Raw genomic sequence first — 22,271 nt, forward strand, 5'->3', positions numbered from 1 at the left:
AGTTGAGGCACGGTCTAAAAAGATCGTGGCTAGGCGATGCGCGGATTGCGGGTCGCGGGTGCAAATGACGCATGCAAAACGAAATATAATTTGTCATATAAATCCAACATATGTTAATTTTATGTTCTGTTTATTGTTCTATTAGTAAACATAAATAAGCGATCACCCGCAGTGCGCTTCGGCGACTCTGCTATAAGGTTTTCTCGAGAGGTGACCTACTTGGGGGTCGTTCTGGACGAGAAGCAGACCTTTTTGAAGCATGCTAAAGTAATTATGGCTAAGGCTAACTCAGCCTATCAGAAGGTTGCTCGCCTAGCGGGCAACAATTGGGGCCTAAAGCCTCGGGCCCTGCGAATCGCCTACGAGGCTATATTCATGGGCATCGCTGGCTATGCCTCCAGCGTGTGGCACACCAAAGCCTCGCTGACAATTGTGAAGAGGACTCTGCTTAGCGGACAGAGGCCTGCTCTAATTGGCCTTACTAAGGCCTGGCGGTGCTTGCGGGGGTCTTTCCCCTCGACTTGCACGTTCAAATTAGAGGATCGATCACTCTCCTTATGAGGAGGATCAATACAACTCTCGCCGGTGTCCCTCTGACACCACCATCGAGAGTGGAGGGCGTGAGCTACAGAAAGACTGTATCTGAGCTGGTCTACAAGACCGCATATGCGGCATGGCAGGCGAGATGGGTGGCCTCCTCTAAGGGCCGCCAGACTTTTCTATACTTTCCAGATGTCTCGGTGAGACACATGACGAGGAGACTGGTGCCGACCCACTGGACTAGTCAATTCATGACTGGCCATGGAAACTTTGCGACCAAACTGCAGGGGTTTGGTTTTGCAGGACATGGGTCGGGTTGCTCATGTGGACACGACCAGCAGGACGCAGAGCACGTCCTGTGGGACTGTCCACTTATGGGCCCCGAACGAGCGAAGTTGTTTGCCCGGGTCCGACCCCATTCGGGCCCAATAGGACACGCGGACATGGTGGCAACCGAGGGCAATTTTTCGGCCTTTACTAAATTCGCCAGAGCGTACGGGGGGCGGGACACTCTCGACTCCGCTTGCGACTCTTCAAATTAAAGTCACTGATAGTTGCCATATAAATTAACATCATGCATTCGCACTTCGGTGCAAGGTTGCATCACCAGTCCCGTGCGGCTCTGCTCGGGACAAAATGAGGGCTTAAATTCTTTGATCTGGCACACGTAAGGATTATGTTAGCCGGCCGCGTATGACGTGGCTGCATATACATAACGGGAGCGGAGGTGGGAATTTTACACACCATGTTCTATTAGTAACAATTATAATATATTAATTGACATGTTTTCTTTTTAAAATAAATGGGTAACGTTTTTAGTCATCTTTACACGATTTAAGAATTAATACGCCCGTCGTCATCACGAGACAAAGTGACGTGTTTCCAGCTCGACGTTCTCTCTCAGAATGCGAGCTAGTCCAAAATTTCATCGCGGCTATAGTTGAAAATTATTTGCCGTTTCACTAATGTATCACCTTAACACTTTTGAACATAACGCCTGCTAGTGTGTAATGCAATGATAATTGATAAAAGTAGGTATTGCTTCCTCATTTTTACATAAAGTAATAAACCCAACATGATTCCGAACCATAGCAGGAGCTCATCAGTCATAACCTACTGATACTAGTTTATGAATAAAATCGAGTACGATTAATATACGACTTAAATGCATTAAATATATATTCTCTTCTGGTTCGTTCTGTGGTAAGACTGTTAATATGAAATGTTGAGTTAGGTGAGAGTTGACAGATGTGAGAGTTAATAAGAGATGTCCATGATCGACCAAAAACACCTTCGCGATCGACGCACTGGCCATCCCTGTGGGTCTATTCTATGCTTATCGACCGCTAAAGTGATAAAGTGAAAAATATTATCAAACTTAGGGTAGGTTTGTATCAAAATATTAGCACTTATTGTAACAATTACACGAAGCCGGTTTTTATTGTTGCAATAAGTGCGATATTTTAACAGCACCTATCTTGCTGCTGTTAAAATATCGCACTTATTGCAACAATAAAAACCGGCTTCGTGTAATTGTTACAATAAGTGCTAATATTTTGATACAAACCTACCCTAAGTTTGATACTATTTATCAATTTAGTGTTCGATAAGTATAGAATAGACCCACTGGTCTATATAAACGCAAAACTAGCAAATGTCAAAAAGTATTTTATTTAAATAGTAGCAACTACCTAATATCAAAATGAAAGCTATGAACGATATAATCATACTGTGCATTAATAAGGTTTTTCGCCTGTATGTGTCATTTTATGTGACTTAAGATTACTTGGTTGCGAGCATCTATATGAACACACATTGCATTTATAAGGTTTTTCACCAGTATGTGTCATTTTATGTCTTTTAAAATCACCAAGTGCCGAGCATCTATATGAACATACTTTGCATTTATAAGGTTTATCACCAGTATGTATCATATTATGTCTTTTAAAATTACCAGAATCCAAGCAACTATATGAACATACATTGCATTTATAAGGTTTTTCACCAGTATGTGTCATTTCATGTGCTTTAAGATGGCTACGTCGAGAACCTCTATACGAACATACATTACATTTATAAGGCGTTTCACCAGTATGTGTCATTTTATGTCTTTCAAGATAATCAATCCGCGAGAATCTAGATGAACACACATTGCATTTATAAGGTTTTTCACCAGAATGTGTAATTTTATGTTTTTTAAGGGCACTAAGATTTGAGCATCGATATGAGCAAACGTCGCATTTAATTTTCCCACCAGTATGTTTTACTTTATGTGCTTTAAGAAGTCTGAGTTGCCAGCCTATATATGAACATTTATCGCAATTATAAGGTTTTTCACCTGTGTGTGTAATTTTATGTTTTGTAAGATAATAAAATTTCGAGCATCTATAAGAGCAATCATTGCATTTATAAGGTTTTTCACCAGTATGTGTCATTTTATGTGCTTTAAGACGTTGTAGTTGCGAACATCTAAATGAACAAACATTACATTTATAAGGTTTTTCACCAGTATGTGTCATTAAATGTGCTTTAAGGTGTGTTTTTCGGCAGCATCTATATGAACATACATTGCATTTATAAGGTTTTTCATCAGTATGTGTTATTTCATGTCTTTTAACGGTGCTAAGTAGCGAAGATCTATATGAACACACATTGCATTTGTAGGGTTTTTCATCAGAATGTGTCATTTCATGTCTTTTAACGGTGTGAATTGACAAAGATCTATATGAGCAAACATTGCATTTATAAGGTTTTTTACCAGTATGTGTCATTTTGTGTTCTTTAAGACGGCTTTGTTTGGAGCATCTATATGAACACACATTGCATTTATACGGTTTTTCACTATCTGTCATTTTACGTCCTTTTGGATTACTGTGTTGCGAAAATACATTGCTTTGATTTTGATCAACATTCACGTCTGTGTGAATCATTTTGTGACTTTTTAGAGCACTTCCGCATCCAAAAACTGCGTTACAAACGTTGCAAATCAAATTTCGTGAGAAATGAATTACTCTTCCCAGAATAAGTCGGAGTTCCTTAGGAGTATCTCGTGCCAACATTTCTTGCTTAATGTTTTGCTCATCTATCGTCACTTCTGAATACGGTATCATTTTATCCTGGATTTCATCATCTGAGGATTGTTGGGTGTCATCTGTATCGTGATGTCGTGTGAAAAATCCCTTGGTAGAAACCTAGAAAAACCATAATAATCGAAACCAACATTAACAATAATAATCATTATACACTTACATGATCCCATTTGCTATTTTTTTGGGACTTATGCTTTTCTGTATCTAACGAAAATTAATAAATAACGAAGTGAGAGTCAAATGACGTTAATAAATGATAATAGTACTTATCTAGTTATTAATAGGTACATAAATAAAGTTACGGAATAATCTAAAAGTAGATTAAAAAATGCACCTACATATAAATTTCAAAAGCAAATGCACAAAACAGACCATGGTACAAATGTGGTAAAATTCTTGGTACTGCCATATATAATCATGTAGTTAATTATTATAACTCTATATTGTGTAAAGTAACTGAATGATATCAATAGAATATGTGCGCTCTGCTACTGTATGTTTATTTGTACCTATTTCTTAATAAAATAATTTATTATCACCAGAATCACGTAGGTACGGTGAATCAGTTTGGCACCATTTTTTAGAACAGCTACATTGTAATTGTCATGTAGTGACTAACTATATTCTGTGCGGGTGTGTCGTTGGAGAGTGTACATAGTGCACAGCCATGCTGAAAGGCGAAACCAAGGTCACAAAAACCAAAATTGATACCAATATATTATATTCAAATTTCATCAAACAACCTCGATCAAAGTATAAAAAATAATTTAATATTATTTCATACTTCAGAATTCCAAATGATTTCATACACTACTAACTACACCAGGGGGGGGCAAACTTTTTGGATGGAGGGCCAAATTCAAGAATTAAAAATGAGCAGCGGGCCGCAAGTAAAATACCATTTTTAGATATACACTATTTATTATGACGAAAAATAAACAATACAAAAAAATAATGAGAAGAATGAAACTGATGTACCTTTTTTAACATTTTTTTAAATTCATGTGTTAATTTTGTAGTTGATATTCTCAAAGCTGCTTCTAAATGGGCATCGGAGACATTTGATCGTAAAGAATTTTTATTGAGGTTCATGATCGAAAATGTTTGTTCACATATATAGGTTGATCCAAAAATAACGAACATTTTTCTTGCATAATCTTTAAGTTGGTCGAAATTGTCTGAATTAAGGGCATTGTAAAATTTGGAGATTTCTTCACGACGATGCAATTCTCTTAAATCAGTGTCACACTGCAGATCAATAATCTCAAGTTGTAGCTCTGTTGGCACACTATCAATATCTATTGAAATCGATGTTCAACGTAGAAAATAGTGGTTACATAGTATGAGACAAGACGCAAGGAAGACGTACTGAGATAATACATTTACGAAACAAGAAATTCTTCAAATTTTAATCTATTGTCAATATTTTTTAAAAAATATATAAAAAAAAGTTATTCGTAATCAGAAGTACAATTAATGATGGCGGGCCGCAAAAAAATACCCGGCGGGCCACATGCAGCCCGCGGGCCGCAGTTTGCCCCCCCCCCCCCCTGAACTACACGGTACTTTTCCATATTGGAGAAAATGTGGTATAGAGTAAAAATTGCTATAACCCTGTGGAAGCTTTTACTGTTGGTTTGAATATTTCGTGGTTTTGGAATCTATACTATAATTTCGAAAATGTATTTGGATGTTTGTACCGTCGTATCGGTTTTTCTTTATACAAATCCACACGCGCAGTCGGATGTGGAAAATTTAGACAGTAGACGGAGGCTGACGAGCCGGAGTGCGTGGTAGGGGTCTCGAATTTCATATTTAACCCGTTGCACTCCGATGACAGTTTTACGGTTTTTGCGGAAAATGGCGCCGCGTACAGGGCCTTGAAATATTGATTATTGTGTTATTAGAATCGCTAATCGGCAGGGAGCTAACCGAGCCGGCGCGGCGCGGGCGACGCAGTGCTGCCACATTAGATCGGAATGCTTCACTCACGTACAATTGTATGTAGCGGTATCAAGAGTGGGGAGTAGTAAAAATCTATATATTTAGGCACCAAATGGAAAAGCCACAAATATTGTATATCGAAAAGCCCTGGAATGATGGATTGGATATTTATATTATGGATGGATTTTTATATTATATTGAAAAGCCTTAAAATAATAAATAAATATGTACCACTTTTTAAGATATTTAAATGCAATATATGTACAAAAATATACTAATATGAAAAAAATTAAAATCTCTATAATTTCAATCCTTTGCACTCAACGTATCAAATTTAGATTTTTTATTATCAAATATTAAACCATTCTACTCCTGGGCAGCGCCGGGTGATACTGCTAGTATATATATATATATATATATATCACTACACTAATATCACTATAATTTACTTGTAAATAAGTAAATAACGTTTGTCTTAATAAATAACGCTCGCCTATAAATCGCGTGTGAAACATGGACCTTAAGTAAAAGAGAGATCCTAAAACTTAGAGTAGCACAACTTGGTATGGAGAGGTGCATGCTGGGTATAACGCGAAAGAACAAAAAGAGGAATGAGTGGATAAGGGGCAGACAAGCCCACGCTACTCCAAGCGACGCTCAATCTCCGTCGTTTGGAGGCGGCAGTTACCCGAAGGGCGGCAAATCGAGGAGAATCATTATTTATATAAGTTCAACTGTTTTGCGGGACAAAAAGAGATCCTCATCAATGGAACTCAGCTCGAACAGGTGAAAAGCTACATCTATCAGGGACAAGAAGTGTCTATAGATGGATGTATATTTGATGAAATTGTTCGAGGAGTAGATCTAGGCTGGAGTGCTTTTGGCCGCCTGAATAATGTTTTCAAAAGTGACCTTCCACTGTGCCTAAAGCGCAAAGTGTTCAACCAGTGTGTGCTTCCCGTGATTACAAATGCGTGTGAAACATGGACTCTAAGTAAATGTAATAGAGTTAATTAAAAGCCTTAAATAGTGATGGGCTGGACACATAGCTCGAAGAAGAGACAATCGTTGGACAAATCTAGTCATCCAGTGGTATCCAAGAAGTACAAAACGTCCGCAAGGTAGACCTAGTGGCCGCTGGATCGATGAAATGATAAAGTTCTGCGGAATTACGTGGCAACGCAATGCACAGGACCGAGAGAAGTAGAAGCAGCTTGAAGATGCCTTCATCCAGCAGTGGCTATATTCAGGCTGATGATGATGGTGATGATAAATCGTTGGTCGTTTAATAATACGTAATTGTATGAACATTAGTTATCCATAATCTTTTGTTTGTATAGTCTAAGACAGAGTAGGCAGAGGGTGCAATCACTTATCCAAACTAAAAATGCACGTTGCATCCAAGAAGAAATGAACCAAGAATATTTCACTTTAGAGATGAATTTTTAACCACTGTACTAAATTACACTGGTAATGCGTCAACGACATTGAGCTACTTTATAAGCTGTTGGCGAATTCAATAGCGGGCGATTCAGCTACTGCGATTGTGATGATGACACACAAAACTTTCCATTCGCTGAGAAGCCAATAAGCAAGCGACTATTTTTACAGAACGTAGTTAATTTTTTTTACGGGGAGGTCGCTACTGTCGCTCTACTGCGCAGACGCAGTAGGCCCACACACCGGCGCGTAGCGTGTTAAGTTGACCGGCTTTCAACTATTTTCGGTAGATTGCATTTATTTATGCATGGTCCTAATATTGAAGCTTGATTTGATATAAATAAAAAGGATTTCATGTTATACACATTTATATTTTTTATAAAAATCGATGTTTTTTAAAATAGATATAAAAAATATAAAAACTATGAATTAGTAAAAATCTCTTAGGTGATGCTTAGAAAACTTAATAAACTAAATTTTAATAATAAATATGACCATAAAATATATGTAATAATACGGTGCGGTCCGATTCAACAAATTCACATTTTATTACATTTTTTACAATTGTAAGTTTATCTTTGACTTAAAATAAAAAAATATTTTATTTTTAATGTTTTCAGATACATATTTATTCATTAATATGGTTGAAATTGTAAATTTAAAAAAAAATATCTCAAATTGCAAGCTTCGTATTTTCCCGCTAGGTGCCTCTTTAAAAAAGGCTCAGTAAAGACTTCGCCTTAAACATAGACTTACTAGCTTAAACGATCAAAAATGTTGTACTTGGTAGAAATAATACTGAAATGTCATTTTGATTTCCATAGTAACGCACGTATATATTAATAATTTAGTTGCTAGGACCATCCGCTTAGCAACCAATAATGTTGTCGAAATAACTTTTCATACAAAACTGAATTAACTAAATATGAATTCAATTCCACTTAAAGATGGCTAAAAGTATTAAATGAATGCATTGACATCTATATACTATAACTATAACGTACATATTATATACTAATAATTTAGTTGCTAGGACTCCAGACCCCTAGCAACTAATAATAGTGGATTGGATTACGGATTTCTTCCGAAATAACTTTTCGCACAAAACAGAATTAACTGAAAATGATTTCAATTCTACTTAAAGATGGCTAAAAGTAATTAAAGAATGCATTGGTATCGTGTTCTGATATATTCTAAAACTTTCAAATGTCTAGGTAGTCGGGAAGTTAGTTAAAATTCGATTGCAAGATTTGTACTGGATAAACAACCACCGGACAAATAAGAATACGAGCTAATAAAAACGTTGTAAAAAATGAGGCCGGAGCTCGCGTTACGTTCAATGGAGATCATTAGGCACTGGACAATGATCAATGATATTTGTTGCTGTTGGAAATAGGCATGGCATTAATGCGGACAAGATGTGGTATCTACAGTCATTTAACGACAGCAACAACCGATCATTGAAATCAAAAATTTGGCAAAAAAATTACTTTATGATATGAACTTGTCAATTTGCCTCCAAAATCGGCGATTTGACAAATATGTAATATTTTCTGTGGGGCTAGCGGAAGTCGCTGGTACACATTGATAAGCCATATAGGTACAATTGACGCCTTGGTAACTATGTGGCTAGGTACCCATCGGGAATCTCAAACATGCCTAATTTACTAAGTAATACCTACATAGCATTAAGTTGAACCTACAATGTAAACTATATCATTTATGTACCTTTCATCAAAATCATGTTTAAACACGTACCTACGCTAGAAGTCACCTTTGTCATCATCTAGACAAAGTGACATTTGCTTCAGACACAAGTCTGCAGATTCTTTATCAAATCGCTTAATTCGCGACTTCATATTACAAAGTATTTTTAAAACAAATCCGAATTTGAAACAATTGAACAAATCAAATATCACCTAGTAAACAAATTCTTTCGGAAGCAATATGAAGAGGCTGTCTAAACCCCGACCTCTGACAAGTTGGTTTCGGGCGACAAAAAGAATTTGCTGACAAGTGTCGCCTCGATAGATGCCATTGCATTCGATCAATATATAAAGGAGGTATTTCTACCTGCTTTATCACTTAGCTCTCACAATCAATCAACGTAACCACGACCATCGGGTTACCGCTCTACCCTGTCCGATCAGTCTAGTAACTTCCTAGAAATAACATCATTGAATTGTACTTGTAACTGTCTGTAAATAATATTTATTGTTGGGGATTAATAAATGGGGGTATAATTTGTAATCACGCAACCAAGCTTTCTCATTCTTGGAGTCAACCAAACCTACCTCCTAACTCCTTATTTCTACCAATACCTATGTTCATTTTTTTTTTTAACTCAGATATGCGACCGATAACGAGAATGTTTTACATACTATAAAAAAAAGTCGGGATTACTAAGACGCTGATCATCAATCACGTCCGTGTGAATCATTTTGTGACGTTAGAGAGCACTTCCGCAACAAAAACTGAGAACAGACTAAAAAAAGTGCTGCAAATCAAATACGTGAGAAATGTATTACCCTTGTCAGAATTAGTCGAAGTTCCTTCGGAGTATTTGGTGTTAAGATTTCTTTTTTAATGTTTCGTTCATCTATCGTCACTTCTGAAGACTGCACCATTCCTTCTTCGATTCTATCAGGCGAGGATTGTTGACTCGTACCTGTATCGTTATGCCTTGAGAAAAATCCCTTGGTAGAAACCTAAAAAAGTCATAACGTTCTTAATATTATAGTTTAAATCATATTTTTTACTATTCGATTTGAGTTTTTTTGTTGACTCTTTTTGACATAATTAGGTAAATAGGTAAAAATAAATATGACGATAGAAATTGGGTTAGGTTCGTATGCATAAGATTCCCAAAAACCTTATAGGCTATATACTGCAAGTCTGCATGCATGAGTAAAAACGTAATTCATTGTTTAATGTGACGTCATCATGTGCCAGTGTATCCGTATAATGGCAATCTTATAAAATTTCATTCCCCGATAAATAATTCAAAATTTTGAAATTGTAAATGTGTCTGAAAGTGTGCGAACGGTACCATATAAATTTAATAATAATAAATGAATAATTATTGTGAACTTTAAATAATTTATCAGTTATTTTATCACATTTATTTTATAATTCTACTGCACGAAAGGATAAAGTATTGCCAGTAAATATTTCAATTTGGTGGCAATACTGAATGCATATATATTATTATGACTAACTTCACTTCAATTATGAGATGTCAAACAGAATAAGAATAGATGACAGAAATGCAAATGGATTTAGATTTTAATATTATGTAATGATCTCTGTATAATATTATCATTTATACCAATCACTGTATGACACTAATGATTTATCCAGTGTATTTGAGAGTTGTGCCTTGTTTATTACAGTTATCCTACAATAATTCACTAGGTAGGTAGGTACCATAATATTTCAAAGAATGCAGAATGATTCCAATTACATATTTTAATGCCAGATACAGCAGTTGGTACCTATTTTTGCGGTCGTTAGGCGGAGATATTTTATCGTAATCTTACGTAAATCTATCTAATATCTCCATGAGAAATATTGCGCTTTGACATTTGGCATTTGAAAGTGACAAATGAAGCAGCCATTTTAAATGGCGTGTGACGTCAGATTGCTTACGTCACAAACAGTGCTATACGCTATATGATGGAAAATCGGTAAAATAGCTTATAAAGAATTTGGGAATCTCTTACATACGGCCCTTAGAAATCATGACCGTGTGGATCATTCTGTGACTTTTTACTGCACTTCCGAATCTAAAAACTAAATTACTAATTACGTGAAAAATGTATTAATTACCCTTGTCAAAATTATTCGAATTTCCTTCTGAATATTTTGTTTTAAGATTTCATCTTTAATGTTATGTTCATCTATCGTCACTTCTGAATTCTGCATCATTCGATCTTCGATTACATCGGGCGTGGATTGTTGACTTATATCTGTATCGTGATGCCTTGCAACAAAAACTTTGGTAGAAACCTAGAAAAAAAAATATTATCGTTATTATAAAAAGAATTTCTAATTTTTATTTTCTATTCCGTTTAAGCTATTTCTTGATATGAAAATGTCTTATCGCTGGACGTCAACAAAAAAATTGTGCGTCACATTCGAGTGTAACGCCAAATGTTACCGTGTTTCAACTCATTTCAGTACATTCTCACATGACAAGAGTAACGCCCCTGCAAGGGGGCTCAAAGCACAAACCTCTCGGTTAAGGCTATACTTCACTTGAGGCATGGTCTAAAAAGGCCGTGGCCAGGCGATGCGCGGATTGTGCAAATATCACCTTGTTTCGTTTTTTTTCATTCAACTGAGACTACAATGTATAGATAGTGTCTGTTAGTTTTTAAAAATTCAATTAAACCCTGCCTAATCCAAGCCATAGTAGATAATAGTCCAAAAATAGTTGTTTATCTATATAATATCTAAAAATATGTCATTAAACCGTACATATCTTAAGATATTTTATAGATAGAAGAATATTTTTTATCGATTATAGTTTGGTTTAGACAGGGCTTAATGAATTTTTATTTAAAAAAACAACCAACACCATCTGTAATATTATGTATTCTTAATTCAACAAAAACAAAAATGTACAACTGAAAAAATGTTTTGTTAAGGCAGGGTTTAATTAAATTTTAAAATTTAACCAGCAACATCTGCAAATTGTATTCTTAGTTCAATAAAAACATCTGACACGAAAACGTCAATGAAAGTCATCTTTACACGATTTAAGAATATTTTTATCCGACGCCATCACAAAACAAATCGAAGTGCGGACACCTCGACGATCGGTCTCCGATCGGCGACTAGTGAGAAATTTCGTCGCAACTACTGTTAAAAGTTATTCGCCATTTCACTGAAGTACGCTCTAAATGCGTCAATTACATTGAGCTACTTTACGAGCTGTTTGTTGGCGAATTTAAAAACGGGCGATTCAGCTACTTCGATTGTGATAATGACACACAAAACGTCCCATTCGCTGAGAAGCCAATAAGTTAGTGACTATTTTGACAGAACGTAGTTCGTTTTTTACCGGGAGGTCGCTACTACGCTCTACTGCGCAGACGCAGTAGGCCCACACGCCAGCGTGTAGCGTGTAAAGTTGACCGGCTTTCAAGTTTTCTCAAGATTGTAAATTCGCCAACAAGCAGCTCGTACAGTAGCTCAATGTCATTGACGCTTGACAGGCGAGCGCGCTGCTTACAGCGCCACGAAGGTCATTCTAAAAGTGACTATTTTACGGTATAATAACTTTATTACGATGTCTACGAGTTGCTTTTTCTTTCATAGTGCATCGTTTGAAAGCTATTAAGACGGAAACTCCATCCCCCAGTCAAAGTTGCCGTCGCCCCCGACTACGATATTGCAAGTTGCAGTAGTAACAATTTCTTTCCCTTATATTATAAAATACAACAATCAGTGATATTCATAGGTGGTTCAGTGGAAAAATGCTCGCCTGCCACGCAAAGACGATACTCCAATATTAGCATACCAATTAAGTACCTATCATTTGGGCGGCCGCTCGCCGAATGTTGATTACCTAGGTATATTATTTTTATAGGTGCAATGGATTTAACCACCGCCATCTTTAGATTAATAAAGCCTGAGCATTACGTTTTGCACAAGCAATGAGCGGCTCACTTTTCAGCTGTCAAATCAGATCCCAGTATTGGATCGGAGATTGTATGGATGAGGATTTAGGTATGTATAGGTGTATAATATATACATATATATTATATTAAGCGAGTTTATATGTATATTTTTTTTTTTTAAATAATGTTATAAAAGTAGGTACCATGTAAGAGTATTAATAAAGACTAATATCTTTTGAGTTAACTCGATTAATTATTTTTCTTAGAATTGACGATTTACACCTCTTGAGTGTAGTATTTTTATTGTTATAAAGAATAATGACGTATTATTAGGTCTGACGATTTATTATAATAATATGCTGACCAGTGTATTGTTATTAATAAGATAGGGTTTTTACTAATTACGTTTTTTACTGACACTTCAGCTATTCATAATTTGTTTATTGTATTTTTTATTGTAACCTCTGACTAAATAGGTAGGTAATAGAGTTTTTACCTACTTTATTGTATTGATTTACTATATAAGGTAGAGTAAAGTTAAGAGTGTTCGTTGTCAGTGTGTGTATGCCTTTGGTGAGTGTACACGACGCCTGAAGATGCCGAAAGGCGAAACCCGGGTCGCAAAAAACGACTTAAATGGAATAGTACAGAGCTTGAATCCATTAGAATTTAGATCCCAGATTGCTTGACATATTGATTTTCCCTTTCTCATTTCAAATTAAGTTATAAAAACATCTCAAATAAAATATATTAAGTAACTATCAATATTATTAATAAACAATATACATTCCTGTAAGTCAGCTGTCAAAGTCAGACAAGTCCTTCCCATAAAAACCGGTGGTAATATCGATTTTCAAAAAATATGTAGCATTGATCTAGGTATGCATTACATTTGTAGAAGTTGTGTTAATGTTAGTGTATTATTAATCATGTAACTTATATATTCAAATCAAACCATTCCCTGTGTGAACACGACATACGTGTCAGTATGAACACTCTGTAGATTATAGAACAATAGCAGGCAATGAAAGTTCACACATAGACAACAACGGGAGGGGCGGAAAAAGTAGGACCAGTCGTTGTGAATGTATCGGCTTTCTACTCGAGTCGGCAATGATTTAACACTTAGGTATTAACTTATCGATACTTTCAAGATGGTTCTAATTTAATTAGGGTTCTCGATGGCTCATTCTTGCATTAATTATGATGACCTTCTGGACAAAGCGAATGGGTATAGCCGATACGTCCGGCGAGGATATGTCCCTGTAGAAATTTCATCACAAAGCTGTGATAGGAGACGTAGCCAAAGGAAGAAAATATCACATAAGTATACAATTACCTGCTGTACTGGTCTGTAATCTGAATGCGAACATCCAGGTCTAGGATCTTCGTCATGGAATGGATGTATTGCGTCTTCAATAAAGTCGCATTTAACATCAACAAGCTGGAGGTCAATCTCGGGCCTAATATCAGTGAGACGCGTTGCTGGATTCTGAAAGAAACATCATAAATGTTGATTAATCTAATTACATAACAATACAAGTGGGTCTATTCTATACTTATCGACCGCTAAAGTGATAAAGTGATAGATATTATCAAACTTAGGGCAGGTTTGTATCAAAGTATTAGCACTTACCGTAACAATAACAATAAGTTAGTTGTATTGTTGCAATACGTGCTATATTTTAACAGCAGCATGAGAGGCGCTGTTAAAATGTAACGCTCATTGCAACATTTACAACCAACGTATTGTAATTGTTACAATAAGTGCTATTACTTTAATACAAACCTACCCTAAGTTTGATAATATCTATCACTTTATCACTTTAGCGGTCGATAAGTACAGAATAGGCCCATAGTTTGAGCTCGTGAATTTATAACTATTGTGAGTAATAAAGAGTGGAGAGGTAGGTTTGGTTGACTCCACGAATGAGAAGGCTTGATTGCGTGATTACACATTATACCCCATTTATTAATCTCCTATTTACAGACAGTGTTTACAAGTTACAATTCAATGATATTATTTCTAGGAAGTTACTAGACCGATAAGACAGGGTAGAACGGTTACCCGATGGTAGTGGTTACGTTGATTGACTGAGTAGTAAAATAGGTAGGAACACCTTCTTTATATACGGTTTTAAAATAATGCAAAGACATTGGGTGGAGTGACGCCAGCGCTTTCTAGAATCGACTTGTCAGAGGTAGCAGTCTAGATAGCGCCTTGTACTATTTCCGTAAAGAATTCGCTTACGGGGTGAAATTTTAAATACATTGTGGGTAACAGGGATTCTAAAGGCCCACCCACATTGAGGTGCATGTGCATGCTAGTCCATTTAACTATGTAATCACATAAGAAAAACAATTTAAGCTCGCGTATTTTATAACAATATATAATTGTAGTAGAGTCTATGTCACGTAACCTTGCGTTTTGGAATAGATTTTTTTAAAATGAAAACGTGAATAAACCAATCGAGTGCTTGGAATTTACTAATACATTTATACACACAAATCCTTGTCAATGTGTACAATGGCACGGTTACGTGGACGAGAGTCTAGGTAGTTCTCTAAATGTATGTTAGAAGGTCATTTTTTGAAAGAAAGTTTGACATTCTCGGATGTTCTTAAACAATTTGTATAAAATATAAACTTATCGTTGGTATTCTGCTTAATTAATTATAAAAAGTCGCAGGAAAGGACTATATAAAAAAAACTAACCTCAAAATCGTCTGTGTTCTCCTGCTTTATATAGGTGCGCGTGTCAGGGCTGTTCTGATAGCTAGTTGTTACTTCAAACTTATCTTCCGTACCAGATTCGTCTCCATCAAATTCTCGCTTGACTTCCATGTTTGCGTATCAACAATCGTATGCAATGTGCTAGAGAAAACTTGACAATTTTCTGTTCTGTTGTAGGTAGTATATAATATTATAAGTTAGTGTTCCCGAAATACACTATTCCGTGTTGCTATTATCTGATTGACAATAGTGTATTGAACTTTGATAACATAATGTAACATAAATAACATAACATATTACATAATGTGTAAATATAATATTATTATGGTACAGATGCTAATTTCAAGACTAAACTTAGAACTTTATCTTGACTAAAAATGTCACTGGCAGCAGTGGCAAGTGAAGACTGGTAGAGAGTGAGCCGTCACATAAAAAAATATCGTCAGTGTTGACATTTTAGGAGAATAAACCCTAATTTATTTTTTTGTTATTAATACTCAAATTTTTTATTAATCAAATTCACGTTAAAACCATAACAGCACTATTCAATTCAATTCGGTTTTTTCCCAAAGGTGATTTGACAGTGAGGCTTATTACATGATTATTATAGTACCTACCTACATTGTTATGGTTTTTGAGAGTTGGAAAATATTATGTACAAAATGACAGGTGATAATGCAAGGAGTTTTACTTCCCAATTAAACTAATTAATAATATTATTGTTCATGTTGACTTTGGGAAAGGGTTAGCTCTTCATTTTATTTTCCTTGTCGTTGGTCATGCTTCCCTTTTTATTTACTGGTTATACCCGCCCAGGGTGTCCTTTATTTTTTATATATATTTTTTATAAATTCGGGACACGTCGTGTAGTTGTGAATTTGAATAATTTTATAAATCTGATAATACAAAAATAATTAAATTGGGCCGTACTATAATATTTGTACCTCAGAGGCAGACGGATGCAACTCCATTTTTGGGGAAAATGAGTTTTTTTAAGAATTGTGATGCTAAAGGCTTTATTGATCAGAGGCAGAGAGATGCAAGTCCTAGTTGCTATAAGGCGTAGCATAAAGATGCAAATGCCACACCTACATTAGAAGCAGAAGGATGCAAATCCAATAATCCACTAAGATAAAATTCTCTCAAACCGTCTGCAATATGTACTAGACGAGAACCAGCCAGAAGAACAAGCTTTAGAGGAGGATACAGCACAATGGACCATATCCAAGTCATCAGAGCGGTAACAGGAATACAAGCTGCCGCTATCTATGGGTTTTATAGACTATGAGAAAGCGTTCGATTCCATAAAGATATTTTCAATACTCGATGCACTCAGAAATCAAGGAATCCCTGGGAGCTATATAAATATTTTCAATAATGCATATAATTATTATATACAGTAGCACAACAACATCTCCATACCATCGCGCATTTCCTATCAGCAAAGAAGTCGGATAAGGTGATACAATCTCACCTAAGCTATTTACAGCTACCCTTGAAGACTTATTCAGGCAACTTGACTGGAATGACAAGGGTCCCCATAAATGGAGAATACGTGAGTCATCTGCGCTTTGCCGATGACAATACAAAGTAGTTTGCAAGACTCAGAAGACCTCCAAAGCAGAATGCAGGAACTCGCTGAAGTAAGCAACAAAGTAGCCTTGAAAATAAATGTATCAAAGAAGAAAGTCATCTTCAACTGCTTTGCGGGCCAAAAAGAGATCCTCATCAATGATATTCAGCTCGAACAGGTGAAAAACTACATCTATCTGGCACAACAAGTGTCTATAGATGGATGTATATTTGATGAAATTGTTCGCAGAGTAAATCTAGGCTGGAGTGCTTTTGGCCGCCTGAATAATTTCTTCAAAAATGACCTCCCACTGTGCCTAAAGCGCAAAGTGTTCAACCAGTGTGTGCTTCCCGTAATCACATACGTGTGAAACATTGACCCTAAGTAAAAGAGAGATCCGCAAACTTAGAGTAGCACAACGTGATATGAAAAAGTGCATACTGGCATAACGTAAAAGCACAAAAAGAGGAATGAGTGGATAAGAGAACAGACAAGGATTTATGATGTGATAGAGTTTGCTAAAAACCTTAAATGGAAATAGGCTGGACACATAGCTTGAAGAAAGGACAATCGTTTGACAAATTTAGTCATCCAGTGGCATGGCCCCCATATCCTGAAGCGGGCTCCCAGGCAAGGATCTTTGGCGGGCCCCCTACCTATCGCTAACGATAAAGGCAGTGTGACGCTCGTCAGTAGCGTTTTCCAAATGGTGTAAGCGTTAAAATTAATGTTTATATTGTAGTGTTTTTGTGTATACTTTAATACATCCTTTTGAATTATGGAGTTGTCGAGTATCGATACACAATTAAAAATTGTATCGTACAACCATATTATTTGAAATAACATTATAGAAGAAATATAGCGCAACGGGCGACTTTTTTTACTATCAGAGAGAATTTGTGATGTATGTATAGGTACCTCACTTATCTGGTCGACTCGCCACACCGGGCCCTTCCTGAGCCCGGGCCTCCAGGCTAGAGCCCTATCAGCCCCCCCTTTATGGGGGCCATGTCTAGTGGTATCCAAGAGGTACAAAACGTCCGCAAGGTAGACCTAGAGGCCGCTGGATCGATGAAATGATAAATTTATACGGAAGTACTTGGCAACGCAATGCACAGGAACGAGAGAAGTGGAATCAGCTTGGAGATTAGTGAGGACTTCATCCAGTGAATAGATTCAGGCTGATGATGATGACTTTTTGATGATGAATTTAGATGATGATTTAAAAAAAAATGTGTTTTGCGTTGTTACATTTATACCTATATATATATTTTAAGTTATTAATTGTTTTATTTTGGCTAGGTAAATAAGATACAAATTCACATTAACAAAATATCTTTAGAAGCAGAAGAATGCAAATCCACACTACGTTTTTTATTTTTTTTTTAGATATAAAATTGTATTATATTTATTCCTTTCTTATATATCTAGAAGTACTTTAATTGAATTAGAATACAAAAAATAATGATCATTCTATGTATATTTTCTTGGAAGATAGGAGTATTTGTTTAAAATAAAAATTGTTTTTTAGCTCTCCTGAACAATTGGGTATTTGGCACTTGCATCCGTCTGCCTCTGAGGTACAGATATTATAGTATCTGTACTATAATTTTCGTCTCCGTATTGTGTACGATATTATAAAACAGGTATAGTACTCCCAAAATACTATAATAAATCGGAAAAAAGGTGGCAATAGAAAAAATATCGCTAACGTAACCTAGGAGAACTGAAAAAAGGAAAAGCCTTTGTCAAAAAAAAGTGACGTTAATTATCATACATTAACTAATTATATTTGAATTTTGTCTACAAAAAACGAGACGTTAATAATTACCATATTACGCGGAATTTTTGGAAAATGCAGAAAAGAATTTGATTACCTTTAAATATGTACTATATTTTTAACGAAATACTATAATTATTTAAGAGGCTCTGTACTATAATTCCACTTTGAAAATATGGTAACACTGTATTCCACTTTCCAGCGAAACGTGGTTGACTTTAGCGTCTGTTCATAATACCTACCTAAAATTACAATGCATTATTGTCAATCACCTGATATCTCCACGAAATATTATTATACACCGTTTACACGTGCATAGATTCACTGTGCACAGAAAGAGAATGTATGGGGAAACATGTAATATCCTGCAGTTGGCAAGATTGCGTGCTTAAATCAAACAAAATTGGAAGACTCCAAATTATTGTGAACGATATTGGCGAACCTGCCGGTAAAAAAACAAACTACTCATTTGAGGTTAACTGATTTTCAAGACGGTCTGTCAAAATAGTAGTATAAAATGACAACATTGCGTCTCGCTACTCTTGACGAATGAGATTAGAGAGACAGTCAGCTTATGACAGTTTAAAATAAGCACAATTGCCGATAGTAATTCCATGCGTACAGGCGCTATTATCTGTATTTCGGCAACACTTATATACCTACAACAAAACAGAAAGTTGTCTTCATCATTAATTTTATAAGATATCCTGAAATACATAAACATGGATGTCAAGCGAGAGTGTGATGGAGACCAATTTGACACCGAAGTTAAGTTTGATGTAACTAGCCATCAGAACAGCACTGAGACGCGCACTTATGTAAAGCAGGAAAATACCGACGACTCCAGTTACTATTATGAGGTTAGTTTTTTTTTATCGAGTCTATTTTAGCTGAGTACCAGCGATAAATTACCTACTATAATATACGTATTATGTTTATAATTTTTACAAATTATTTAAGAACATACGAGCATGTTAAACTCTCGTATGTACAACTTGACATCTAGCTACGATTCACAATCAAATTTATTATATTATACCTACCTATTGTTATAAAATTAATAATAATAATATACGGTCGACAGTTTCATATATCTTGGTTCTCTTGTAACTCGACATAATGATATTACAGAAGAAATCAACAAGAGAATCATGTCTGCGAATAAATGCTACTTTGGCCTGTTAAAACGCGTTGCCATCCAAGTACACTCGTATGAGACATCTTCATACTAATTATTCCTATCCAAGTTACTTGAACCGCGTCCTACTCATCCAAGTTAGCTTGGATAGGAATAATTAGTATGAAGCTGTCACTTCGATGGCACTCGGTCCAAATGTACTTGGATCGTACTTGGACCGTGTCAACGCGGTTTTAAGACAGGTCCCGCATACTATCTCGCCGAACTAAAAGCACTCTTAACAAGACACTTGTAAAGTTAGTGCCCACAAGGTGCCCACCTACGTTTCGGAAACATGTACATTAACTCTGCGAAATGAACGTGACCTGAACATTTTTGAAAGAAAAATTCTCCGCCGTATATATGGACCGATCAGGGACGGCACCAATTGGAGGAGAAGATATAATGCTGAGCTCTACGGGCTGTACGCAGTTCAAATAATTAAGATTGGGAGACTGCGATGGCTAGGTCATGTGCACCGTATGAATGACAATGAACCGGCAAAGAGAGTGATGTCCGGCAATCCAATAGGGCGTAGAAGAAGAGGCAGGCCAAAGATTCGCTGGTTGGATGGAGCTGCCGGTGACTGCCGTATTCTAGGGGTACCGTATTGGAAAGCGGCCACATTGGATAGGGACAAGTAGAGGGAGTAGTCGGAGCAGGCCAAGACCCACACCGGGTTGTCGCGCCCCTGATGATGATGATTGTTATAAAATTCGCGAGCTCAAACTATTATTGTTACGTAATCACATAAATAAACATATATGATGTTCTTTCAGTATCCAGCAGCGCATCTCACTGGTATTAAACCCGAGGTTGACTTCCAGCTAGTTGAAGTTAAATGCGAATTTGTTGACCCAATAAACCCATTCAATGATGAAAATCCTACACCTGGATGTTCGAATTCAGATTACAGACCAGTACAGCAGGTGATTATAATAATATAATATGTGATATTTTCTTCCTTTGGATACGTCTGCTATCACATCACTGTGATCAAATTGCAACAGGGACTGTATCGGCTATTCACGCTTCGTACAACTATTTCTATTATTTATCTGTACAAGTGTGAGTAGATGCATTGGCTTACAGTATTTAAATGTGATTAGGGATAGCAAAATCGAATGAAAATACCAATACCGGTTTTTCGGTATTTCTTATTGAATACCGGTATTTGTTGAAACATAAAAAAGTACTTATCAGTAAATATAGCTATTACAATCTCTTTAAAACATTATTTATAGCAAAAACCTACCATCCTACATTTATCATGTTGACATTTAAAATATGTTTTGATCAGAATATTGTAGAATTAGTGATTTTTCCAAATAATTTGAATAAATCGATAATTTTAACTAAAACTCTCAAAAAGGCTAGTTCAGTAAGCGTCGATGACATTGAGCTACTTTACAAGCTGCTTGTTGGCGTATTTAAAAACGGGCAAGTCAGCTAGTCCAATTGTGATTATGACACACAAAACTTTCCACTCATCCAGAAGTCACAAGCTAGCGACTATTTTAATATAACGTAGTTTGTTTTTTTACCGAGAAGTCGCCACTATCACTCTACTGCGGAGATGCACATCGCACGCACACGCACACGCTAGCGTGTAGCGTGTAAAAGTAGCCCGGCTTTCAAGTTTTCTCGATAGATTGTTTACAATCTGCTTGTTAGCTTGTTCGATAATGACACTGGGCGCAGATTGTAAATTCGCCAACAAGCAGTTTGTAAAGTAACTCAATGTCATCGAGCCATAGACGTGAAAATTAGTTTGTTTGTAGGAAATGATTCTCCAATTCAACGCTTGTACAGTCATCAAAAATTTTATTATAGAATAATAAAATTGAAAATTTGTCTCTAATGTTTCCTGTTTCTAAATAATATTATGTTAATTTATCGCGACAATTGTATGTTTTTTAAGGATTTTGTATTATTACTATTAGAACTTTGTTGGGTTCAGTCAATATATTTGCATTTTAGCAGCACACAACTTACACAATAAATTTAATAGCCAATACAGTACAAAGTAATGTAGAAATAACATTCAATTCATATTCAATTAAACGAGTGTGGTTTTTAATACCGAAAATTCCGGTATTTTGGATTTTTAAAACCGGTATTTCGGTATTGATAAATACTGGAATACTGGTATTGCAATCCCTAAATGTGATGTCTCTGATTAGGTACCTACTTATTCAATGTTTGTTATTTACAAATCTAATACCAATTCGATACCATCTTTCAATAAGTAAACAACTCAAAAAACCTTGTTCCAAGTTAACGGCGTTTGAAATTTTTGCATAAAGTCTCATTACCACGTTTTTCTTAGCTCGTATTCTTGTTTGTCCGGTGGTTGTTTATCCAGTAAAAA

At 36.0% G+C, this 22,271-nt stretch overlaps 2 protein-coding genes across 2 annotated transcripts in view; one reads left to right on the plus strand and one right to left on the minus strand.

The window, feature by feature from the left end:
- The window catches only part of LOC147077163 (uncharacterized), a 26,153-nt gene extending 16,479 nt beyond the window's left edge, over positions 1–9,674 (plus strand). The window contains exon 5 of the mRNA XM_085941016.1: positions 9,631–9,674. Coding sequence (XP_085797142.1) covers positions 9,631–9,674 — 44 coding nt within the window. The remainder of the gene's footprint in view (positions 1–9,630) is intronic.
- Positions 9,675–10,705: 1,031 nt separating this feature from the next.
- Positions 10,706–15,781, minus strand: LOC147077164 (uncharacterized). Its single transcript, XM_085940726.1, has 3 exons — positions 15,353–15,781; positions 13,977–14,129; positions 10,706–11,021 (listed from the first exon to the last, which is right to left on the minus strand). Exons 1-3 carry the CDS (start codon positions 15,479–15,481, stop codon positions 10,818–10,820), a joined length of 486 nt encoding a protein of 161 aa, XP_085796852.1. The 5' UTR covers positions 15,482–15,781; the 3' UTR covers positions 10,706–10,817.
- Positions 15,782–22,271: the final 6,490 nt, after the last annotated feature.

The sequence above is a fragment of the Rhyacophila brunnea genome, unplaced genomic scaffold, assembly GCF_057557595.1.
Source record: "Rhyacophila brunnea isolate RB1 unplaced genomic scaffold, BYU_Rbru_1.0 scaffold_13, whole genome shotgun sequence".
NCBI classification, from domain to species: Eukaryota; Metazoa; Arthropoda; class Insecta; order Trichoptera; family Rhyacophilidae; genus Rhyacophila; species Rhyacophila brunnea.